General features: G+C 38.3%; 2 protein-coding genes across 10 annotated transcripts in view; one reads left to right on the forward strand and one right to left on the reverse strand.

The window, feature by feature from the left end:
• Positions 1-17,289, forward strand: part of WDR64 (WD repeat domain 64) — a 46,480-nt gene extending 29,191 nt beyond the window's left edge. The window contains 13 exon segments of the mRNA XM_068675141.1: positions 4,067-4,193; positions 6,069-6,221; positions 7,583-7,705; positions 8,441-8,444; positions 9,772-9,819; positions 9,821-9,862; positions 10,379-10,470; positions 10,965-11,026; positions 11,431-11,540; positions 12,268-12,456; positions 14,689-14,718; positions 14,720-14,780; positions 17,061-17,289. Of these exon segments, the coding sequence (XP_068531242.1) occupies positions 4,067-4,193; positions 6,069-6,221; positions 7,583-7,705; positions 8,441-8,444; positions 9,772-9,819; positions 9,821-9,862; positions 10,379-10,470; positions 10,965-11,026; positions 11,431-11,540; positions 12,268-12,456; positions 14,689-14,718; positions 14,720-14,780; positions 17,061-17,174 (1,155 nt within the window). The 3' untranslated portion in view covers positions 17,175-17,289.
• Positions 17,290-18,614: 1,325 nt separating this feature from the next.
• On the reverse strand, positions 18,615-26,114 carry LOC137853674 (uncharacterized). 9 transcript variants are annotated; one of them, XM_068676289.1, is made up of 5 exons: positions 25,962-26,110; positions 25,599-25,712; positions 25,423-25,500; positions 23,897-23,953; positions 18,615-23,179 (listed from the first exon to the last, which is right to left on the reverse strand). In XM_068676289.1, exons 3-5 carry the CDS (start codon positions 25,455-25,457, stop codon positions 22,180-22,182), a joined length of 1,092 nt encoding a protein of 363 aa, XP_068532390.1. In that variant the 5' UTR covers positions 25,458-25,500; positions 25,599-25,712; positions 25,962-26,110; the 3' UTR covers positions 18,615-22,179. The 9 variants fall into 9 exon arrangements, with proteins under 9 accessions (XP_068532390.1, XP_068532391.1, XP_068532396.1 ...); XM_068676290.1 differs by having other exon boundaries at positions 25,423-25,518; XM_068676295.1 differs by lacking the exon at positions 23,897-23,953.
• Between the last annotated feature and the right edge of the window lie 355 nt (positions 26,115-26,469).

Genomic DNA, 26,469 nt, shown 5'->3' on the forward strand with positions numbered 1-26,469 from the left:
GCAGTTATGTGTGCTGATACAGATGAACAGCAGTGACACTATATCTCACGGCCATGCTGGTGATGCCTTGTGTTAAAATTACTCATGTGAAACAGTGGCTTATATAATGTCCCCATCCTGTGCCCCTCGGCTGGAAAAGGAAGAAGGCCTGAAGGAAGGGAAGAGATTTGTGAATGCTGTGAGGGACCCAGGTTTTTGCTTCAAGTGACCACGTATTCTTAATGTGGTATTGGCATTAGTGGCTAAACAAAGGGCAAGAAAGGGCACAAGAGGCTCTGATATTTACTTGTGCTGTAAAATAATTTTCTCATTGCTTTGATGAAATAAGACATCAAGTTTATGTCTTGATCGTTGTTTACTTGAAAAAGCCATGTGATTGTTAAAATTGTGTGTCTTCAATGTTTTTTTCTAGTTCTACTTTGTAATGGATCTGGATGATGTCTCTGGAAAGGTTATTATGTCTTTGTTCAGTGACTTATTCTTTTCTCCTGAGTGGAGTATCTCTATAGATACGTACTTGTGATAAATCTTCAGTTCTTAAAGCTATTTTTTTACCTTCTAATTGTGACTGTGCCAGAAATGATCTTTGAGATCTACCCTTACTTTCTCAACTTTTTATTTTTTCTCTTTCTATTTCTGCTGGTCTACTTATTTTAGACAGATAAACAGTTTCTTCATTTTTCTGTTCAACTGGGTTTCCTGGTTTTCAGAGGCATTCTCACTACCTATTTTTCCATGAAGCTATTCCTTTTGTAAGCTTCAGAGAATATCTGAATACATTTCTGAAATGTGGTCAAAAATCTGGTAGAGGAATTTGATGGGCATGGTTCTTCTGAAGCAATATGGTCTCAGAGAAAAATTAATCTCAGAAGCTCTTTAGAGCCTTTTCCTTTTGCATTTTCCATGCAACAAACAATATAATTGGGAGAAATTTTCTTTCTACTTAAAATTCAGAAACATTCATGTTTGAATTTCTCTCTGTTGCCAGAACTGATCTATTTAAACACTGGTGTATCTGTTTGTTTTTTTTCCCTTCTATTGCAAAGTTTTGCTGGATCTTCTGTAACCTTCTTTAAAATTAGGTTATGGATGGAAATTTTAATAATCTCTAAAGCTTTGTATTTATCTCCTTTCTTGACATTGCATAACCCTTTCCATCCGTTACTCTTTCCCTTATTTTTATTTTACAAACAGCAAACGGTCTTCCATTTTGTTTCTTTAGCAGCTTTTTTTTTTTTTTTTCTATGCTGAGAGGCTATTTTAAGTGAAAAGAGAGATACTTCAACATTTTACAACATAGAAAGTAATGAACTTTCATTCTTATTTGTACAGTGTATGTCTTCTGAAAAAATAATTGCTGGGAATTGCATTGAACTTTTCATAACATTAATGTAAGCACACGTGAAGTCTTCTTAATTATCAAAAACATATTTAAGGAGAGGGCATACTGCCTGTGGATTATAATAGACACATACTATGTTCAAGAGAAAAATAAACAGAATTCTAAATGAAGAAGGGAATAGGATATAATGAGGAAAGCTGAAAAAGTCTAAACTTGTGGTTTATGTTTCAGATCGTAACTTGCTGTGTGTCTTTGGGAAACACTTTCTCTGCTTATAGTTGTAAAATGATATATTTTTTTCATTAATTAATTATATCAAAAAAAAAAAAAAACATGGAAATGTTTAAGCTTTTATGTGATCAGAAAGACAGATATAAGTGGTATTCTGCAGACATCCCTAATGTTTCCAAAATTTATCTGATCCCAAATTTGCAAAGTATTTATTTCTTAAGGATTTATTTCTTTTGTTTTCAAATGTCTTTGTATTACATAGGGATTTACATTTTGAAACTTTTTTTCTTTTTCAATTTTCAGCAATGAAAGCTGTTTTTGATTGTAGCCGGTTTGTTATTAGGTTGACAGATGTCGTGTTCTTGTTTCTTCCTCAGAGTTCTTCCTGACAGATTTCTATGTTGGTATTAGGCAATATGAGCTAAAAGCAATTATTTTGCAAATCAATACAACTTTAACAATAATTTAATACCATCTCTTCTACAAGTTACCAACATTTCTAGGTCAGCAGCACCCTTACAGTGGTCAATTTAAATTATACATCAAATAGTGTTTCTTGGCATTTCTGTTATGAGACTGGCTGTAAGTCATTTCCTGTTAATGGCATAACTTCTTAATGACCTCGGTAAGTACCTTATGCCATTAAAACATTTATGAAATTTTATGAAAGTGATGAACAGGATTCTATATTCTTTTTTCTGTCTAATCTCTTTCATTTTTTTTCTAAGGTGCCAGCTGTTGTACTATCTAATATATCAATCAGAAATAAAACAAGTCATTTCAAAATAAACTTCCAGTCTCACTGTCCAGTGACTGGTGCTCTAATTACACTTGCATCTATTCTTGTTGGGTTATGTCCTGATCAGGACAGTTTCATGAGGCTTACTGGACTTTCTACACAGTAGGCAAGCTAGTGTAGCAACAAGGCTGCTTTTAGCTGTGGGTAAATTAAGTAGGTTCTCAGGAATAAAAATGCAAGAATCTGCACCCAACATGCAGATAAGTTTGGATTTGTAACTACCTTTACCATAATGTTTTTCACCATATAGCAGATTCTGGAAAGAATCAAGAAATGGATGCACATTACAATCCCTTAAGATTTTTCCTAGGATTTTTTTTTTTTTCAACATTATCAGATCTCCAAAATTATTGCTCTTTTAGAGAAATAGCACTCCAGCCCCAGTCATGGCTCTCTGGTTGCTTCTTGTTTACTGGCCAAGGCTATGAAGTTAAAAGTTGAGTGATTGCATCAAGATCATCTAAGGAAACCCATAGAGATCTCTACTGAGTTTCAAGGCTAAGAATAAGGAACAGCTGAGAGAAGAAAATATCCAAGGATTGTAGTCCAGGAAGCTGAATTATTCGTGTGATATTTCTTTCTGCCTGAGATGCAGTTTAGTTATCAAATTCAGCTGAATATTTCATGGGTTTGTGCTTGTGTGTTTTACGGGCTAACATTCTATGGAGCATTTCATCCAAAGATTCAAAGACCTTTGTCAAAGTCCGCAACACTCCAAGTATTGATGGGAACATTTGTGTTAAAAACCCCAATTTGAAATGCAACACTACCTTTTAATAACACATGAATATAAATACCTTGCACAAATGCCTACATAAAACTACAGTTTTGTCAGATGAATGAGAATTACATGCAGAGGTGGTGACAAAATAACTTTTGATAACGTGGTAAGTCTACCTTGCTGGGAAATACACTACACTAAAAAACCATGGGGTCTGAGAATCTACATCGTGATTTCTTGCAGAATTAATAGCAGTTTGCATGGGATAGCAACAAGTACAACATGGGTTTGATCAGGCAGGATGAATGAATGTTGCCAACATATTACTAACTAGTAATTCTAGAGTCTAAAGCAAATGCCGTGTTGTCTGTTAAAACTGAAAGAACTATATACGGGTATAAGAAAGAACTATATCTTGTATATCTGCCGTTCCTTAGAGGTTGGTAATGTGATTGTGGGCAGTCGCAGTTGCGTATACAGAGTACAAGAATTGTATGTGCATAAAAATCCATCTACAGGATGTCCTGATCCTCATTTCCTTCCAACATCTGCTGTCAGTCAAAGATTTCAGGAATTCCTGATGTGGAACCCTCTGAAATTTATCTTTGTATTATTTGACAAAATTTGTTAGTCCAGTCCAGAATACAAGCTTTTAAACTATCGGCATTTGTCTGTACTTGACTGAAAAGCATGACACAATGGAGTCATTTTGTTATTAAGGAGTAGAATTGATTCTCAGGAGATCTGGTTCTCCTGTGGACTTCTCAGGTCAATATTTCAAGACTCAGCCTTTCTATGCCGTTTAATTAAAATGACAATAAAAATGTCTTCAGTGTTTGTCTTGCTTATTTGAGGATGTAACAATTAACAACATGATTTGCATTAGAGGGTATATTATTTTTGTCATGCAAAAAGAGTAGTTGAAAATCCAACCATGATACAGTATTAGGTTTTCTCCCCCACTCCTCTCTAGCTTTTTTGCGTGTGGAATATACAGACCCTTTCAATGCTTCAGGTCTTTCATGATAATCAAGGGATTCCTGCAGAGTTGGAGACTCTTATCATGGTATTTAACAATGATAGTGGCACACTGATTGCAGGTATGCTACTGTAATTAAAGTGTGAGAGCATCCCCCTTCTAGAACGTGGTTTCCCTTATGATTGCATACTACTGAAGTTGAATGCAGGAATAAATTATATGAGATGTATAGAATACTGTGCATTCAGCGTATTTGCACATTAAGACCATCTTGAAGTATGTCTTGCTATATGTTGTGCTAATTTCAATATGGAAATATTTATGAAAATATCCAGCATGGGAATTAACAACAGGAACCAGAGGAAATGAGGAAGGCTTCTCTGAAAGCAAGGTGAAGCTTTTTTAGAAAAGTTAAGCTACATGTAATTTCTTGACTCCATAGCAAGGAGCCTGGAACCTCTGAAGGCCCAGAGATCTGCAGGTGTCCCTAAGGACTGTAGACTTCTTTATTTAGGGCAGAGAACCTAGAAACCAGCAGCTTTGTCTGTCCCAGAAACATGGTCTCTGAAATCCTGGAGTCCTCAGGTTTGAACCTGTCCTGGGGCTATAGACGTCTGAGGATTATCAGGGAAATAAGGTCATTGTCTTTGGAGACAGCTTTTTCTGTCCTTGCAACAAGAACAAGTCACAAAGCTTGTCAAATCTGAAATGAACATGAAATTTCTTATTTTCAGTGACCCGGCAGTTTCTGCTGAATATTTGTGTCAATAAACCTGGTTTAGAAGCCTAAATATATACATTGGATGAGAGTTCATAAATGGTTGCATGTATTTTGGAATTGGCTAAGCATTGCAAAGCTTAAGAAACTTTATCTTCTAGGTCTTATTCAAAAAATGGTCCAAATACTAATCAGAATACTTTTTAAAGACATTTCATTACTAAAAGGTACAGATGGGATCTTCAGTTCAAATTTAAGTTAGTGAGATTTTCAAGGTTTAGTAATCTAGTGATTTTACATAGCTAAGTCCTTGTGAAAATGAGATGGCTTTGCCCTTATAAACAATGATTGGAGCAGTGCCTAAATATCTGTAAAAATCTGGCCCTGGATTCTGTTAATGATTCCATTAAAAGGTTAAGTAAATGTTCCCTTGCTCCTGAACAGGGCAAGAGACTGAGGTTATATGTGAGCAAATTAATCCTTATTGCTATGTACCTGACTTTACAGAGATTTTCAGTTATTGGTTCACTAACATCAATAAATCATGGCTCACCTTCATGCTTCATTGAATATTGCCACAGCTTTCCTTCTGTGCCCATTTCCAAGCTGCTGGACTGTGTGCCTGGGCTCATGCCAAGTATTAGGCAATTCTGCTCTTTCCTGCATGCTCACTGCTGACTGCTGCTCCTCTGCTGGTAGAGGAGCAATTCAGGAATTGAAATTTGAGGCTGGATTGTGAGCCTGCCTTATAAAAACCTTGCCCTTTCCTTTGTCTTGTCTTCCCCATCTGCCTTTCTGTTTATGCAGCCCTTCAGATCAGAGGGCACTGGAAGGTGCAATGCCGTTCAGACCTGCAGTGCTGTATAAAAGAAGGTGCTGGAAAGACCTCATTGGCTGCAGCTAGAATTGCCTTATCTCTAAGACAGTGGTTACCATAATTTATTTTAGTGATATACTTGCCAGTTCATATTTCATTTATTTGGGTTCCATTCCAACCCACTGTGGTCCAGGGGGATTTACCACTCTTAATGATCTTGGATTCAGGGTATCAATCCCATAAAAGGTAGGCAGGTAGTTGTTTAAGGCAGGGAGATACTTAGCTGTTGTTTAACTGATGTCTTGTGGGGAGCATGGGTAAATGTTTTCTCTTTTCAGGAAACAGACAAGACTTTCTTCTAAAGAAACAGACAAGATTCCTTATGCCCTTCAGAAGAACACCATGTCCTAAATGAAACCTTTCTATAATGTATATATTCTCACTTGTCTCACCATATGCAGGTTCAACTGTCATTGATATTTATCCCCTAACTCACATGATACAAGATATGAAACAGGTTCCACAGACACATGAGAAAAGCATCAGTGTTCTGGCTTACAACAGGACTTTTCACCAAGTCCTCACTATCTGCTCTCAGTCAATACTGAAGGTGAGTGTAAGTTGTCATCTGAAATAGTCTTGGCTACCAACTGAAATAGTCTCAGGTTGTTGTTTATTTTGTTTGTTTATTACAAATAATTGATCAGGCACTTAGATAAGTGATTAGTGTTTATTATTCAAAGTGTTTGTTTTGTGACTATTCTTATGCTCAGATTCTTCTGGGAAATGGTAGCCATGATAAACAGGATATATTTAGTTCAACATCATTCTTTTGTCAGAAAACTACTTTGCTGACCGCACTACAATTGCTAGGCAGATTGAGCAAGGTTTCAGAGGCTCTGGATTTAGTTAGGATTTATTTCCTTTGGCCACATTTTGATTCACCTGTTCTGTGATGGACAGTGTCAAGAGTAGTGAAAGTCCATTGGCCACGTAATATCTCTAAAGGAAAATTTAAAATGCCACGATGTCAAAATGTGCATCCAATTCATAATTCATGCAAACATAATTACACGTTATTCAGAAGGCATATCTGATGAGCATCTCCTCAAATTTAGGAAGTGTTTGAGTCCCAGACAGCTTAGTGGGATGTAAAAGTACTTTAGACATTCTATGGATTGGTATAAAACATAAAAGAGACTTTGTAAAAACAGTACTGGGTAAAAGATACCACTCTCGGATAAAAAGATTCTTTAATTCTAAAATTGAAAAGTTCCTCTGGTACATACAATGTGGCTAAACTACAGAACCTCATTTTTTATCCTTTCATTCTCCTGTTGTTCTTGTTCTTTTTTTCTGGATCTGATTCTTTTTGACTAGCAGTTCTGGAGACAATTTTCTGACTTCCATGGATCCTTTTTTAAAAAATTTCCTTGAACATCTTGTTCTGAGCATTCAGGATATCGAGTCATACAGTGAGGGAAAAGCATTGAATATAATAGCCAGTTAACAAGAAAAATAAAGTGAAAGAGATGTCTCTCGTTTGTTGCTTTTTATCACAGCATTATTTGTGTTGAAGCTGTAATGAAAAGATTAAATTTGTTTATTAATTTTACCATTTACGTTTGAACCTCTAAAAATTGTCACCATGCAAGTGTAAGAAAATCCATAGGCAAATATAATGAATTGTTACAGGTATGCTGAGGATCTGCAGTTTTTGTTCATTGCTGATGGGGTTAAGTGGCAAGATTTATAGGGTGAAGTAGCTTCTCTTATTGGGCCAGTTGGTGATGCATGCCATTCCTTTGCTTGTTTGCGTAAAGGTTTGTCTATATTGTACATTCAATAAAGATGTTATTTCTCATTGTAAATCCCCACCTTCTTTAGGTCATGATGGCTACAACACCAAGAACAAGTTGTGTGAGGAGTTTTAAAGGATGTACTACAAATAATAATTATTATTTTTTTTTTTAAGTCTGGGACCTAGAAACAGGATATCAAATATATCAGAATGAAGATGCACATGGGCTTAATATTGAAGTGACCTATGCAGCCATTGAAATAAATGGTTTTTATCTTGCTGCTTGGGCATGGGATGGTAAAGCAATTAAATAATTATTACCTTTTAATTATGTTTATGTAAAATGACAAATGGCATGAGTGATCAGAACTTGGCTGCTGGGGCTCTGTTACTTTGCTTGCCTATTGGTCTATGGAAGGCTATCTGCAAAGCTGTTGGTCTGAAAAGGTGTTTCCTCATAGGTCTTAGGGCCTAGATCTTTATAGCACTGTAAGCAAATGTCTCCAAATGCATGGTAGGTTTTATTTTTATTTTATTATTATTATTATTTTGTAGTGTCTAAGCTCTATTTTGTGGTAAACACTAGAATATATCTCTCTCTGTGTTTCCATTTTTTTAAACCTTGTGTTATTTAGCATACATCAGTTATAGATGATGTGAAAAGAGCTCTCCAATATATTCACAAATGCTACACTGAATTCTGCAACAAACCTTAATATTTTTGTGAGCTGTTAACATAGCAGAATAATACTTCTCACATTCAAATATTCATGAATGCACACCTGAAGTATTAAAACATGAAAAATATGAAAGCTTTCTTTTCTTTCCAAAGAAAAATATGAAAGAGGAAATGCCCTTTTTCCATTCAGAATACTGACTAATGTTTATTACTTGTACTTGGCTACAGAGACTAAACCCCATTATGGATTTTAAGAGCATGACAAAAGGTGAATGCTATCAAGTCCCACACAACTGCAGCCATGTAACAGCTGCTTCACTTAAGCTAATACTCTAGCTCCTTTTTCCCACTAGTTGTGTGAGACAAGTCCAGCATCTAGCAATAGCATTTTGAAATATCTGTTCTTCCATATGGACTATTTACAGAAAGATAGGCAATTTGAGGAGAAAGATGAAAAAAAAAATATCCCTAAGGCTGTACATCTCCAAGAAATGTTTTCCATACTTTCTCTTCTCCTATTCATTAGGGAGTAGCAGCATTTTGTTGAAATGCCTTTGTGATTCCAGCTGCCTGGCTGCCCAGATAAGATGCCGTATCAAGTATTTTTGAGTGTCACTAAACAATTTTGCCTAGTCCTAGCAAACACTTTAAACAGATCAGTAGTAATAATTCAAAAATACTTTTTTTTTTTTTTTTTTTTTTTTTTTTGACATTAAAATGGGGGTGGGGGGAGGGAAGGTGTGTTTTGAAGTGGCATGAATTGAAAACTTGTTTAATTTTCTTCAGTTCAAAGAGTACAAAGATTGATCTGGGGAAAATGCTCATTTCAACTTGAAATGTTTAGCTCTCAGATACTTGGAAGAAAGCGGAAATGAAAAGCTTTGTTTCAGAGAAAAAAAAAAATCCTCTGTTGATAGTCCTCTTCACTCTATAAGCCCATGGTACACCTCAGTACATTGGAGACATGGACTCAATTCCTATTTCTGTCTACATGGTTTTGAACCTACAGGTCCCACAAGGGTTTTTCAAATATTATGCTACAGGATATAACACAGCACAAAAGGCAAAGGGGAATCTTTCTTGTTTCTCTTAGAGCAATTCCAGTTTGCATTGTACTCTTAACTGTGCAGGATAAGAATGATCTGTGCACCCAGGTCAAAGCTGAAATCTCTTTGTACCATAGGTAGTAAAAACAACTTCTGTTCTGGCTTTATCTCTTCCTTTTTTTTTTTTTTTTTTTTTTTCTTTACCTCCTCATGTATGAGGGGGAAACCATTGTTTTGTAAGTACAGTATTTTACTCACAGTTCATACATGACTGGCTTGAATGTGAGAAACAATGTACTTTTCTAACATTAATGTAGCTGGTTAACTTTGACATAAGTTACTTCACTTTTCTTTTAAACACTAATCCTCAAGAAAATACTTGGCTGAATGAAATGTACACCATTGCACTGGGTTTCTGTTTTCCCATCACAGGCACATTCTTTACCTACTCTTCACTGTCATTAATGCATCATAACTGATTAACTAATTTTGAAAAACTATGTCTAAAACTTTTAGGTTACATACATTTGGGGAAATAAAATGTTTACATTTTTAGATTTTGAATAAAGTCTACAACCTTTTCTGGGAACAATACACAACCTATCTGATATATCTGGTACAAACATCTTCATTTTCAGGTGTAAAATTAATGAGAATAGCCAAGCTTCAATTCCTCAAGCATCTGGTAAATGCCGTGTTGTTCCTTGTACGTAGTGCTTCCTCTTCCAGGTAACTGCGTGCCTTGTATCTTCTACCATGACAGGTGTGCTCATTTGGAATTCTGTTGTATTAAACTGATGTAATTTTTTATCCAAGATAGTATATTTAAACTGGGTTGCTGCTCTTATGCTGTCAGAATTTGGATGGATCAAGGTTTGTTTTTTGTTTTTGCTGTTGTTGTTGTTTTTTTTGTTGTCGTTTCAAAACGAAGCAAGAGTTTGAAGCTGGTGCTGAAAATGAAGAGTATTTTCCATTCCCCATTGATTCAAATCTGTACATGAGTTCAGGAAGGCAGCATGCACTGAAATAGATTTTTTTTATTTATGGAAAATAACCACCCTATTACCTATTCATCTGATACTCTCCCTTTGTCCTTTTGTGGTCGTGCCTCTGAGCATATATACGTCTCATGACTTTTGCACCCTTCTCTTTTATCTGTAGTGCTACTACTAAATTCTTGTTCCCATTATAGATTTTCCTTTTTAGAAGGTCAACTACTCTATCAGTCTGCTTGCTTGCTTGCAGATGTACAGTCCTAGAAACCAAATGTGATCAGTATGAAGGCTGGAATTACACAAAAGATTCCTGTCTAGTAGTAGAAACAAGGGAGATAACAAGCAACCACATCAGGAAACAGGGAGCTTTCTCTGGAAACTAAGCAGTAATGTGTCATAAGGAAAATGGTTCTTTGATTCTAGTTTCACATGGGTGTACTGGGAGGTTGTAAAAGATTAAGCTTTCATTATGTAGGTATACCATCAAACACTATCCATTTTACCTGCATTGAAATATAGTTCAATCCCTAAAAAACTCCCTAGAAAACTGTCTGGACAAGATTAATCTTATTTTTTACTCTTGTCATTCAAGGAAAAAAACAACTTTACATTTTTTCCATTTCAAATCTATTCAAAGATACATTACTCACAAATAGTATTTGTATTTGTTTGCATATTAATAAATGGCACATTGTTTTCTACTTTGTGTACTTGACAATGACCTGAAATCTTTTCATCATTCTGCTCAGCATTTATCAAGAGCATATGGTAGCAACAAGCCAATGTGTGGCAATAATGAAATGTATTGATGTTTTCTTTTTTTCTTTTTTAATCAGAGGGATGTATTATGCACTGGAGCATTGTGTCATTCTTAGAAGATCCACAAAATAGTAAAAGAGTAAGGAAAAATCTGACATATTTTCTTAACCTGAACAGTATAAGAGGGTAAGACAGATAGAGAAAAATGGATTCAGACCTCTACAGGGACTAAAACTGTTTCCTGAACATAAAGGACATGCCTTTTGCTTTCAATAATAATTTGATGCTGTGAAAAACAAGAGAAAACATAACTAAAATGCTGCCAGCATTATTCTAGTGTGTTCAAAGAGGTTACATTAAGAATTTATTTATCCCTGTCCCCTGAGCAGTTTCTATCATGTGTCATTTGCAGCCTGTTTGTTGGAGGGAATAATATTTCACCTCTTAATTTTCAGACAGCCATAATGATGAACCCAGTAAGCCAGTAACCATGGTGGCATACAGAACTGCCTGAAATGTGGTTATGTTGCTTTTTTCCCTCAGCAAATAAAGGAGTAGCTCTGCTGGAGGGCACATTCTACTGAAGTGGTTGGCTTATTTCATGAAGAGGAGAAAAACGTGGTAGTGACAGCATCTGTTGATGGTTCAGTCAGGTACAAAATGATATAATACTTCTTAATTCTATGGCCACTCAGTTGAATAATCTCCAAAGGTCCTCTTCTTGCTAGACTTGCATATAGGCTAATAGGTGCGTTTTCTGTTCTGCACCTGCAAGAACGATTTTTTTAATGTAACACTTCCATTTTTCCCATGAAGTCATACCTTTTACAGACTGTCATTTTCTATCAACAAGGTGACCTTGAATGCATGGGTAACAGTCCCATATGACCTCCTGTTCTCAATCCATTTTAGCTGTCAGTACTTTCTAAGTTAACATGGGTCCTTAACATTACAACATATCAAATTAAACTATTTCACTCTCAAGCCTTTTTATAGACAACCGCGTAATTCTTTCTTGGCTAGTAAGTACATTTGAAGTTTTTGTTTGTTTGTTTTGTTTTTTAATTTTATGTTTATTGTTGGGGAGAGTTCACTAAGGAATTTTTGTGTAGATCCTACTGTGGTGGTAGTACCTTACAGTTAGAGCAGTTCAGGATATTGGTGCCTTTACTTCTCAATTTCTGATAAAAATGAACTGTGATTGTTTTCTGATTTTTCCAACATCCTTCTGAGATTCTTTTTTCTCTCAAGTTACTTAAATGATAAACTGATCTTTAATATCGTGTGTTTTTTTTTTAATGACTTACACACTGCACTGTAGTACAATGCTCCAGAACCTGATCATGTATACAAACAGGAACACTTCTTCTATGTCTATAGAGTCTGGCATGCCACAAATGAATGTTATCTTGGTTACTTTGGACAGCTCAGGAAGTTTGAATTATCAGATATCAGTCAGTTGATTTTGCCTTGTGATGTTAATAGCCTTCCCATTATAATTAAAGAGGAAAGCAAGCATATGGAAAATAAAAAGAAATTTGAATATCCTCTAATGCTGGACTTGGACAAGTAAGATCTTAAACATTTATATATAAGTATGACTTGGGGAACAGTTCTGAAAATATTATACTTACAAAGCAACTTTTGACTGAAGGTCATAAAAATAAATATAATTCCTATGAGGTATTCACTATAATCCTCTTTTTTTTTTTTTTTAATTAATATGGTTTTACAAATCATGAGTAAATTTCTTAGATGTTATAACTAGGTGGCTGTTAGGATTAGGTGATGGTCAGGATTTGAATTGAGTAATAGTAATAGTGATGACTATATAATTGCTTCAGATTTTAGCTTTATTTAGAGTCTGTATGTTATGTATGTTAGCAGCCTGTTTCTCTTCTAATTGCACAAGCTGATATACTTCTGGGATCCCTAAAGCTTTATTGAAAAAGCTTAATGTGAATAGTTTCATCCCAGAAACAATCTTTCAGTTTAAAAAGTGGTCTTATTAAGTTTGCTGGGATGTTGTAGACATATTCACATACTCACATACTACAGATCATAACAGTCTGATACAGGCATGTTGTATGTTCAATAGCAGTTTTAATTCTACGTAGAGTTCTCAAGGGATGTGGGTTGGCTACAAGACAAGCCAGTAATACTTGGCCCTTTAGCTAAGGCTGTAGGAGGTCAAATTTCTAGTCCTGGAGCTCCCTGTTTTATTAATCATTGGGTTAAGCAAATGCAGAAGCTACATGCACATGGTCTTTAGTGAAAAGGCAATTCAAGCCTAGGAAAAAAATATTTCACAGCTTAAGAAAATCACACATGCTTTAATGTTAAGGTTTCATGTGCAGTGTACACTTTTTAGGCTGCCTTTTAACCAAAGCACTTTGGGATAATGGGAAAGCTCAAAGATCCTTTAGTGTTAGCCCATCCAGGCCAGTATCCTGGAAGCACTTATGATTACATATAGTTCTTACTAATGTGAGTAGTGCCACTGAAGTCAGAACAGTAACTCATCAGTGAAGAGAAGTTCTTGGCTGTGTTTGAAGGACTACTCCCTATAGTCCTTTTGAACAGGCAGCAACGAGGCTGAAACCTCTAGAATCAAAGATACTATAATTAAAGGCAGCTAACCTTAAAGAAACTGCATTAATGACATGCCTGTGTCAAACACGACTACTTTTTTAAGGACCCTTCAAATATTTCAGTAAAGGAGAACAGGTAGCATACATTTAAAACACAATAATTAGACTGGAAGCAAATGAGAAGCCTTTTTAACTGTGCAAAAAAAAATGGGGAGAAAAAAAAAAAAAAAAGCAGTCACATGCTGTGGAACAGAAAGTTTCAGTCTTATCATTCTATATGATCTGTATGCTGCCACCTCAAGAGTAGCTCAATTCTCTGGATTAATTGTACCAAATAGTATAATGGACAGCTAGCCTACTTTTGCTAGCCAATACTTATCCAAGAGTCAGTGTTACTTACATGTGCTAGGCTTTGCTCTTCACAGGATACAGGCACTTCTCTTGGGTTAAGTCAACTTATCTTCCTGATGTTAATCCTGTTCCCTTATTGGATAGCTGTCATATAATTCACCAAGTTAATGTTTTAGAATTTTTAATAATAATTCACATTATAAATGTTAATAACATATATTCCCTAAATGTGCATATATATGAAAAGGTACAAACCCAGCTGAATAGCATAGGTGCTAGTTTAAATGAGTGTCTCAGGTGACATACTAAAAAATGTCAGCAGGAAGACAGACCCATAAAGAAAAATTGTATCAGTTTCTCTCTGTAGTTTATTATTCCTTAGCTTGTGTGCTATGACATTTTTTCTGATTATAAAATTAAACTGTGTTAATCTGCACTAATAGATATTTTAATTTAGATCATTTCTTCTTGTGATTAACTTTGGAAACCAGATATATGACCAGAGGAAACTCTCTTTGTTATTACAGTGGCATAGAGGAATTGTAGTAAGAACTGAGAGAAATGATGAAAATCCATTACCAGACAATGAGTCCGCACTCAGATTTGCTAACTAGTGTTTTATATATCAATTTATCTAGCCTCCTAAAGATGACAAATCAGTGTCTGGATTGACAAAGTTTGATTGAAGCACTTTATGGCACCTTTGAAGCTCCCAATATAAATCATATTTTGATGATATGGAATAATTTACACATCAAAATAATTTTATTTTGAAGCAATTAAGAATGTCAAATTCAAAATTGCCACTTAGATAGGAGCATCTGATGTTTTTTTTTCTTCTTCTGCCTTATGTGCACAGGTGGAAATCATTGACCAGATTGCCTTCAATTTCCTAAACATGTCGACATAGTTCAAGACTTGAAGTTTTTCAAAGCTTTGGCTTTTCCAAAGGTATGCAACGTATATGACAGATTTGTTTCAGTTCTGTGCAATATATTATGAATTGCAACTGCATTTCACATTTATAAAACAGCCATAAATAACCCTATATATTCTCATTCAGTGGACAAGCTAGAACAAAAAATGCAGTAACAGAGAGATCAAAAAAATCGAAAATTCTGTGGTTTTCATTCTCATTGTTTAATGCTTCCAAGTTCCATTTATATGAAAGAACACAATGATTCACTTGCTTGGCTTAACAGCATAAAAACAAACAAAAAAAAACAAAAACAGTAAAATCTAGGATTCTCACATACTCCAACAGAAATCCTAAATATCCCAGTTCTACCTGAAGGGTGTGTGAAAATGCTAGAATGACAGTGAATCACTGGTTATGTATAATTGTTCTTTCAAGGTTCCCATGAAATCAGATTCCAAGAGAATCCTGAGTCAGTTTGGATATCATTATGAACAATTTCTACACCTCTAACTGAATAATGGTCCATCTTTACTTGGCTTAGCCCTTAAAACTTCTTTTGCTGGAGTTGTACTAGAAAAGGGAAAAGATACAAATTCTATGGCCACTTGCAAAATAAAGAAACAAAAAAAAAAACAGCTTCCATTAACACCTTTCTGACCATTTTCTCCCCCCACTAAACAGCTAGTGAGGGGTATGAACTCTTAACATCCTCTCCTAAAATCTGTGGTACTGTGTCTCCTATGTACCACAATCTGTTATCCTAATGTGGTCAGCTAAGATTCAAACAGTAGTCAGTAAAAGACATTATTCCATGTGACCATTTCTCTCGGTGTATCTTGGGTGAAATGATGACAAGGTGAATGGAAGATTCACCTTGTTGCCCTGTCTTACCACCTCCTTTCTCTTGTTTCCTGGGACACCAAGGATCAGTTCTCATCTCATATGGATGATTGACTAGTTGGAGCTAGTGGATTACTTGTTGCTAGGTAAAGGTAGCCAAGCACACAGTTTTGAGACATTCTGTCATTTCACCAGAAGGAAGCAACAAGTTGACAAGCTCCCTTAAGTAACAGTTATACCAGTCATGAATGCTGCACAGTCTCTGAAGTGGCCTGGGTTTAAATCACAGGGAAACTACTGGAGCTGGTTGTGCTGTAGGAGCGTACATTGTTGTTCAACAGCTCTAGACAACAATGTATAATAAGAGAGAACAGTGTTAGTGGGGAGAAAAAAAAAAAAAGAAAAAAAAAAGAAAAAAAAAGGTTGATGTTGGGTATAAAACATGAATTTTAATGTAGCAGAGTCAGTGTTTGAGAACATGGTGGGACAAGTCAGTAGTTTCATGTTCAAAAACATTAGCACTGGAGTACCCTTGTGATTGGGATTTTGATGAAAAAAAAGGTATGATTTCCTTTTATTAGCCTTAGAGATGAACAAAACAGTGGACTTCAGTTTTTACTTCATACTAGAAAAAAATGTAAGTAGAAAATCTCTGTATATTGTACAATTTTGAATTAAACTCATGTTTTCAACTATTTCAAGGTTTAGGTATACTTTTTTTCCTCATTGGAGGACCATAAGTTGTTCTACTAGGGTGAAATCACTGCTATATTGTGTAAGAACAGTTAAATTTCCTGCCCTGTCTTTAAGTATAATACCTAGGTAAGTATCAGGATTCAGGTGAGCATGGATGAACTTGATGTATTTTCAGTAATTCAGAGCTTCCTACAGTTTACAGCAGTAATGTCCTTTTGTTCATCTGCATCTTTCCTAACAGTTTGCTGAGGTATTTGGGATTTGCACAGCCCAACAAAGATAGCCAGAGTAACAGTCCTGCGATGAAGCTATAATCTGGGAGAGAGTTCTTACTGTATTAATTACCCTTTGGCTAGACTTCCATTGTCCTCTAATAAAATGCATCCAACAAACCTGACAAGTAACCTGAAAATGATTCCTGTATTGAACTTAGCCAAGATGTTAATAGGTGATGTAACTACGTAAGTATTTAAAACTAGCTTTAGTTTAGGTGATAAAAAAACATTTTGCTATTAACTGTCTTTATTTGTTGTCCCAGGAGAAGCTGGAATCTTGCTAGTTGTGCCTTTTCTATAGCAGAAAGATCTCTTTCTAATTTAGAAATGTTCAAAACTTGTGCATAAAACACAATCTCTCTACGTAGTAATTGCATTCCTTTCTTCAGATAACATGAATGTTACTATGCTGTTCAATAACAAAAGTAATATGCAAAAGCATTTCTTTATTACCTTTTGTCTTGAGCTAGTAATGCACTGACTTTGGTTTCCCTTGATCAGATCCACAGGCAACCTTTGGAAATTTTTGAGTCAGGAAACAGAGTATGTGGTGCAGTATTTGGGTCACTTCCCATAGATGAGGTAAGCACAAGTGTTTTCCACCTTTTGCAGTAACATTAATGCAGCAGAAGCCATTAGAACTACAATCACATACTTGGACATTTTATTTTTAAATGCTTCTCAATTTAATTTTCTCACATGGTTTGCATCACTACCAATTATATCCAACTTCTTATGATTAACTGCTTTAAAGATTAAGGGCCATATATCTGCAAAAATACTTGTATTGCTAGCCATACAGATATCTCTGAAGAATAAAAAATATCTGGGATGTAACTAATTTTCTTCACAGCAGCCTATATGATTACCATGTTTTAGATTTGTGACTAAAAGAGTATGGTAACAGGACAGTGTTGTAGCTATTGCTGAGCATTGCCTGCACTGTGTCAAGGTGTTCTCCCCACCCCCAGTGAGTAGAATGTGGGTGCACAAGAAGCTGGGAAGGACCACAGCTGGGACAGCTGACATAAAACTGACCAGAGATATTCAATACCATATAATGTCCTACTCAACGATAAAAGGTTGGGAAAAGGAGGAGGAAGATGAGATGGTTATGGTTACGGTGTTCATCTGCCCAAGTAACCATGATGTGTGCTGAGGCCCTGCTTCCCAGGAATGGGATAAACATCAGCCTGCTGATGGGAAGTAGTAAATTAATTCATTATTTTGTTTGCTTGCATATGCTGCCTTGCTTCACCTATTAGACTGTCTTTATCTCAACCCACACATTTTCTTGCTTTTTCTCTTCCACTTCTCTTCCCCATTCCCTTGGGGAAGTGAACAAGCAACATCGTGGGTACTTTGCCATTAGTGTATAAAAGCTAACACCACTACAATTCCATGTCCTATTTGCCTTTGAAAGACAGCCACATCAGCTCTTTTCCAGCTATTGAAAATTGCTTCATCTTCAGAGATTAATAGAAATGAACAGGTTCAGAGAGCTACTTATCCATTTCTTTACACGCTTTTAAAAACGCGTCATTTTATAATTATGTAAGGTTTTCCCTTTGGCATTTTCCCTATTTCTAATTAAAACTAAAGTATTTAACTATAGTTGTAGGACGCAGATATCCCTCTTCTGTCCAGTTTATTAAATACTTCTTCACAGAATCACAGAATGGTTGAGGTTGGAAGGGACATCCAGAGATCATCTAGTCTAAACCCCCTGCTCAAGCAGGGTCACCATTCTTCCTTGGTTCTTCCTCAGAACTGACTACTTACTACGTTTCTTCTTAGGCTCTTAATGTTTGATTTTTTTTCAGTCTTGCTAGCTGCTCCCTTTGGTTTTCCTTTTTAATTTCCTGTCTTGTCCAAGAGCTGATTTTTACTTATGTCTATTCATGTCTCCATATTCTCCATTACGCAGAACACTCCCTCCATAATGCAATACTACTTCCAGTAACAATTAAATATTTAATCCTACGCTGAGTGAAGTCAATGCACCACCACTCAGGAGGGCACCTGAAGGGATGAAAGACATGGGCTCCTGATGGCTCTTGAACAGGAGACATTTATTGCCATTTTTCACTACTACATATACTTTCCCCATAGCCCCATGTGCTGTCCACACGCCCAAATCTGTCATACAATTGGTTAGAGACCCTCAGACACACGCCTCGAGCCAGCCAGCAATTGGCCGCTGCCAAGCTCATCTTTAGCACTTCAGCCAAGTTACTTTATCTCGACCTTGCTCAAGTTTTTGTTTCTACCGCTTGTTTCCTCATTATCTCTAATTCAGGGACATGTGAAACAGCGCAAAGACACCTGAAAATTCCTTTCCCACAATTCCCCCTCTTTTATTTTCAACCAACCAAATACTTTCTATAGATTTTTCTATCAAGCACAGCAGACATTGTAATAAGCAAGGTACAATAAGCAACAGGGTGAAAATCACAAGCAGAATTACAATTGTAAAGTAGCGTGCCTACTAGAATCTACATCAGTCAACAAGCCACTAAGCACTAGGTATGTTGCTTCACAGCGACGCTGCATCTCACTCACACAGCACAATCACACAATCATGTAATGAGGTCTCTTGCACTTCTCATTCATACCACAGAAAAATATCACTTAAAATAGTTTGTCCATGGCTTTAGGAGGTCCTTGTCTACTCCCACGGTGAGCAACTGAGAGTGGAGACCCCTCCAAGGAAAAAGCTCTGGGTGCATCTAGGGGTGTCCACTCCACAGTCAATCCCACAGCCAAGCAGAGTGGCTCCTGGCACAAGGAATGATGCTATTATAGTCTTGTATAATTACACCAAAGAGATGCATTGCAATAAGGAGCAAGTGTGGCGTTGACCATTTGTTTCATGATTTAGTTTTTGCCTGAGAAATTGAACCTTACACATGCTGTTGCTGTTACACATCCCAGGATATCTAATTCCTGTGTCTCTAAGGACGCTTGTGGCAAGTGGACAGTCCAGTCTTTGTTATCTGCTGGGTTCCCCACCAGACGTGTTGTAAACGGGTCATTAGCACTAGCCAGGGACAGGCACATCGCTTCTTGTCCTGTCATGTTGGCAAGGGTGACCCAGATGTTGTGGCATGGTTAGATAGAGACCCAGGCAGGGCTGGCAATAACCAATGGCAGTGGTGATTGTGAGGAGGAGGCCAACCATGACCCTTCAAGGTGCGATGTGTGCGCTCAACAATGGCTTGATCCGTGGGGGAATGAGGAATTCCTGTGATGTGTCGGTTACCCCAAGTTCGAAAAAAGGTTTGAAGGGAGTGACTACCATAGGCAGGGACATTGTTGGGTTTTATTTCCTTTGGGATGCCTAGCACTATGAAAGCAACATGGAAGTGAGCCTGGACATGGCAACTAGTTTTTTTTTTTCCCCTCTTTTTCTTTTTTTTCTCTCTCTCTTTTCTTTTCTTTTTTGTTTTATTTTGTTTTGCTTTATTTTCTGGCTGCAATGTCCTCGATCGCTGCATTGATTCATCACAAATCATGCAGCAATCTCCATTTCCCGTCCTTCTTCTCGATGACAAACACTGGTGAATTCCATGGGCTGTCTGTCGGATGTATGTCCTTGTTGGAGTTGTTCTTGAACCAACTCCTGCAGACTACTGCTCGGAAAAGAATCAGATGAGCAATTCTAATTCCCTTTGGTATGTGCACTGGAGGAGAGGGAGTCCATGCCATTGCTTGTATTATCCCTTCAAAATCCGCATCAATTACTCTGGGCAGTACAAAAAGACCCATGGTCCCTTTACACTAAGAGGTATTTTACAGACCCAAGTGTCCCAAAGGGTGCATGCAGTCCGTTACTGTGGAGACATCCAACCTGGCGCTTCCTCGGGTTTGGGCAGTGGGGGAGTCCCCCGTGACGCAGTCGGTGGAACCACTAGTGCAGCAGGCGATGACGGCTGCGGCCTGGCAGTCACCATCCCCCAGGGTGGTGACTGCCTATGACGGAGGGCCGGGGCACTGGAGGTGTCGCACGCCCCGCGCTCCCCTTCCCGTTTCGCCACCAGAGCTGTGAAGGCTGACCCTCTGCGTTATTCTTCAAGTGGCAGCGGTTGGCCCAGTGCCAGCCCTTGCCGCACCGTGGGCAAGCAGCGGGAGGAGCAGGGTTACCGCGTGTCCCTCCTCTCCGCTCCTCGCTGTGGGCATTCAGCAGCAAAATGTCCCGTGGCTTGGCAGCGGAAACACCGCCTGCCTCCCATTTGAAGTGCCACAGCAAAGGCTACGGCCAAAGCGACAGCGTGATGTTCTATGGACCCAACTCGATCACACACCTCTGTCGTTTGTGCTAATGTAGTATTAACAGGCAGGGCTTGGAGTATTTTCTTACAGTCTGTGTTTGCATTTTCCGCTGCCATAAGGGCCTCCTTCGCCTCGCGGTTGTCAATATCAATGAACTGCGTATAAGGCTCGCTAACTTGTTGCCTACTGCTAGTAAACGATGGCTCGACTTTTCCCGCTTCAGGTAACTTCAGCATAGCCTGGAGGGCCAGAGACGCGGACTGCCGCAGGATGGCATCGTTGAGCCGAGCCTGCAATCTCGGATTAAGGAACGGCTCGGTCCCCATCAACTCTGGGATCCCGGCCCCCCGGAGGGGGTCGCCAGGCCCCCTTATATGCTTTACATATACTTTCCCCGTAGCCCCATGCGCTGTCCACACGCCCAAATCTGTCACACAATAGGTTAGAGACCCTCAGACACACACCTCGAGCCAGCCAGCAATTGGCCACTGACAAACTCATCTTTAACACTGTAGCCAAGTTACTTTATCTCGACCTTGCTCAAGTTTTTGTTTCTACTGCTTGTTTCCTCATAATCTCTAATTCAGGGACACGTGAAACAGCACAAAGCCACCTGCAAATTCCTTTCCCACAGGAACCATGCAGTAAAGAAAACTGTCTAAAATGCATGATGTGTACATGTTGTGTTTAGCAGCCTTCCATCCAATTGCTACCTTATTGCTGTGCTATTTAAATCACGACAAAACTACAGCACTATATAGTAATGCTCTCTTTTTTCTCATAATTCATTACATAAAACCTGAAGTAGTTCAGGCTGTATGTCACTGCACAGCATTAATTTACTTGTTGAGTTCCAACTCCTAATGCTTTAAAGACACCAAATGGAAATTAGTCCTAGCCCCAAACATTCTAAACAATGGTATTATTCAGTTGTTGTTTTTTTAAGTGTTGCAAGAAAAGCAAAGACACTCCATTTCCTTGAACAGATAATATACTAAGACACTGTACTACAAAGAATTATTTTGAAGAATAGTTTATTGTATCCTAGAGGAGAGAGGACACTGCTAGGAAGAAGCTAAGAACAAAAGAACATGTCAGACAAGTAATACTTCCAAAGATACCCTTCAGGCAGTCTTTTCAGTGCTGGATCTAGTACAAAGTTGTTTGTTAACTTATTTGTTGGGTACTATCTGTGAATTTTATCTTGATGATGTCTGTCTTTAGAGGTTAGTGTCTCTCCTCCAGCATCCAGAATTATATTGCAGGTTTAAGAGTTACAGGTGTATCAGTTGTTTTGTTGTTCGAGATCATTACTGTAGTATGGAAAGGTATCTTAAGGCAGTCTCTTTCAGCATGGCAGAAATTCATGGTTGGATTGGCTACAGTAATTAGTTTGCCAGAATTTCATTACAGCTCTTGCTAATGCTTTACAGAATCTGAGACGCTCTTCAGGTGCCCTAACCCACTGGGGTAGCTCCATCTGAATGGCATCAACGGCACCAGAATCACGGGAGCCAAAAGTCTTTGTTATGTATCCACCACTATAATAGTTCCCATTATTGGGGCTAGGATTGGATGGAGAAGGCACACAAACATAACTGTTATTTTGTTCTTCAATATATTTACCCAAACTTCTGTTCCCTGCAAGCAGAGTCCCAAAAGACACACTAACTAGCTGATTGGCCAGATATCTAATGGAGGAACATGACGCGGAAAAGACACCAGAGTTAAGGGAAGTTTTTGAAACTGTATAGCCTAGTTCTATCCACTGTTCAGGATGTGCTTGTCCATGGATATCTAGAATCAGGCCCCTTGTCATCTGTGATTTTGCAGTGGTCAAAAATCCCATATAATCCTCCCAGGCCTGTTCTGCTTGGGGAATTCCAAAGGCGGCTTCTTCCTTTTCCCTGTTAGCATCCATCTTGAACCTCTGTAGATGATTTATAACGATATGTGGGAAGAAGCCATCAGTAATCTTGTTGATTTCTTCAGCAAGAACCTGAGCCACTTCTATGGTATACCTGTCTTGGTTGGTAGACACTTTGCAGTTCTTATAGTCTTGAATGCTTCCAGGAGGACAGTCATGAGAGAAAATACAAGAAGATGTCTCTGCATCCCAACAGCCAGCCTCTCGATCAGGGATGTCTTCAGGTTCCATTGACCCACCATGTGGGACAGAGAGGATCAGGTTCATGTTGCCCACTTGATATTCTGTGAAATTATTATGACCAAATAAAACTTCTCTGCTGCCAGTGTGTTTCAATAGCAAAGATAAAATGGAAAGGAAGAAGAGATGCATGATTTTTATTTGCTGCTGGAAGACTTGGCAATAAGGAATATGGCAGTACCTACATAAAAGCAAAAGACAGATTTTAGATTTTTTACAGCTGGAAACATGAGTGTTCAAATGCTGCTGGAATAAGTAGTTACTGGTTAATCTATTTTAATTTAACTCCAACTAGCACAAAGAAGAAAAGCACTTACAAGAGAAACAAGGAACAAGGGACTTAGTGTGGCTAGACATAACTAAGAGAATTCTCACAGAACAACAGGACAAGAGAAATGGTAGGTTACAGGGCTGCCTTCATTCCCCAAGAACACAGAAGGATTGATGATTTGATCATCTTACCTAATCCCAGTGAATTGCCAGATCTCAGCAAAATATTTAAAATAAACATTTTCCCACCTAACCTCTGAAACTTGAAGAAAATTCTACCAAGATTTGATAAAACATCTGTATCTCATTGACCTGAGTGACATGTCTTTCCGTTATCCACATGCTTACAAAAACTAGAGGTTATTTCAACTCAGATCACCACTGGGTTTATCTAAAATAAACAGACTGATAAAAATTGAGTGCTACCAAGCCCTATCTCTATCTGCTCTTCAGGCTGAGTTAATTTCATAGCATCATAGACAGATACCAGTGAGTGCATTATGGAGTGACTCTCTCCTCTTTGGTTTTCAAGTTCTTTCTCTTCGACACAGCTAAGGTATTTTTAAGCTCTCACTGACTGACATCTTTTTGGAAAGCTGCAATTCAGCAAGATGCTAAAAGTACTTACTGGTTTGGAGGTATTACATCCCTAAAAAAATCAATTGAGTGTAACCATGTTCGACAGCTGTAAAATGAATGAGTAAAGTCAGTGAAGAGCAGAATAAGAAAGGATACTTTTACTTCCATGAATTAAAAAAAAAGCTTCACATAACACAGTCCAGGTGAAGAGTATGTGCGTATTAAATGGGTGCACTAACAGATGAGGCAGGCTGTGCTGTTGTCTGTATTGCCTTTACCATTAACTCACCTGTAGAATAGCAGGGGCACAGAGGGACAGCTAAGTAAGAGAGCTGAAGATCTGAAATAATCTGTCCACCACGCCTGGCCTGAGCGCATATATTACAGCGGTCAGTAATACTGAGAAGGGAAGCACTAAGGTTCCCATCACCTTCATTTCCCCAAGCAGTCTGCACCCACTGACCTGCCTGGGGCTCCCTTCCACTACTGTGTGATGCATTTGTCTTCAAATCTGAAGGAGCAGTAACCAGCAAAGGAGGCATCCTACACCCTACCCTTTTAATGCTGCCATAAAGACAGCACAGAGTATCTCTGCTCCCTGCTGTAACTTCTGCAGAGTCTCCTACAACCCATGCAGCTCCCATTGGTATGGATGTGCCCTCCCACCAGTTTTTCACACTTAAGAAAAGCAGAGAGCAATTTCACCCAGGTGACACAGCAAAATGTTCTTTCCCCTACTGTGAAGTCAGCTGTCAGCATCCTTGCTGGGTTTTTAGAAACAACCTCCTCTGCCTACTGTTCTGGTACACATTGGGGTGCCTGTGCACAAAAAGTGATTATCTTCTTTCTCAGATGAAAGTCCATGAGCTAGAATCTGATCCCTGGAAATCTAATCTTGAGTTTTCCTTCAGAGCATAATCAAAAACTCTTTTTTTTTTTTTTCCTCTCTCCTCTCTCTTATAAAGGATTTGCAGTCCTTTAACATGAGCTTTCAGCTTAAAACAAGCTCTTATCCTCCATTGTTTATGGTTACCTAGGTTTCCCTGAGGCACAAACTTATACCAGTTAGTTCACTGTTTGCATTACCAGAAACACAGAGAAAATATTTTCAAGCATTACTCAAAATCCTTTTTATCCAAGGGACAGACTACAGATAAAATACAGCACAAGTCACTTATATAAGTCTAGGAATAGCTTACCTCAGGTACAGTGGGCCCCAGCAACAAGTTAAATAAATCAACAGCAACAACTCACAGGTGCTGCTCACCTGCCTTAGGATTCAGGTTTCCTTTGCCTCAGGCTCTCAGCTTAAATACAATGACACAGCTGTTCATTTCCCACTATCGGCCCAGAAATTTGTTGTCACCTGCAGCAGTTCACTTGTCTTTTTACATTTTCTTGTTAATGATTGAATCAGACTTAACACCACTAGATTCCATTTTAAAAATACCTGCAGACACAGCTTTGTATGGTTCCCAAACGGGAAGAAAGCCACCCAGGCACAGTTCATGCTCTGGGCAAGCTTGGAGAGTGAGAAGGAAGTTAGAAAATTTAAGAGGAAGCTAGAAAATTTACCTGTTTGCCATCTTCTCCATAAGGGGGAGGTTCATGTGAATAAGAAATAATTAAACTCTGAAGTAGGCTTCAAGATACCTGTTTATCATAGGTAAACTAACATTATTGCAAGGTTTAAAAAATCCTCAATATTTTAAACTGGCAGTAATCACTGTAGGATTACTTTGAAGATTTACCTAAAAAGAAAGGGAGAGAGAGCTGTTCCTGACTCCGTGCCTTCAAAAGCGAAACTGAACTGACCATTGCACTCTGTCCAAGCAGGTCCCTAGAGGCCAGGCTGAGTCATGCAGCTGTGTGGCACAGAGATTTCATCTGCACCTGTATTTATCATTTCACAACTCGGAACTACAAAAAGCTAATATATGTATACACACACACACACACACACACTAGTACACTACAAGCTTAGCATTTAGAGCCAGCAGTGTGCCCTGGCTGCCAGGAGGGCCAACCATACCCTGGGGTGCATCAAGCACAGCATTGCTAGTCAGTCGAGGGAGGTGATTGTCCCGCTCTACTCTGCACTGGTGCAGCCTCACCTCGAGTACTGTGTGCAGTTCTGGGCACCACAGTACAAGAAGGACATTAAATTGTAGAGTGTCCAGAGGAGGGCCACGAAGGTGGTGAAGGGCCTAGAGGGGAGGACATAAAAGGAGTGGCTAAGGGCACTGGGCCTGTTCAGCCTGGAGAAGAGGAGGCTTAGGGGGGACCTTATCACAGTCTACAGCTTCTTCACGAGGGGGAGTGGAGAGGCAGGTGACCTGTTCTCTGTAATCACCAGTGATAGGATTCGCAGGAATGGTGTCAAGCTGAGGCAGGGGAAGTTTAGGCTGGACGTCAGGAAGAGCTTCTTCACTGAGAGGGTGGTTGCATGCTGGAACAGGCTCCCCAGGGACGTAGTCACTGCACCAAGCGTGTCTGAATTTAACAGGTGTTTGGACTGTGCACTTAGTCACATGGTCTAAACTTTTGGGTAGACCTGTGTGGTGCCAGGAGTTGGACTTGATGATCCTTAAGGGTCCCTTCCAACTCAGGATATTCTATGAT

The sequence above is a fragment of the Anas acuta genome, chromosome 3 (assembly GCF_963932015.1).
Source record: "Anas acuta chromosome 3, bAnaAcu1.1, whole genome shotgun sequence".
In the NCBI taxonomy this organism is placed as follows: domain Eukaryota; kingdom Metazoa; phylum Chordata; class Aves; order Anseriformes; family Anatidae; genus Anas; species Anas acuta.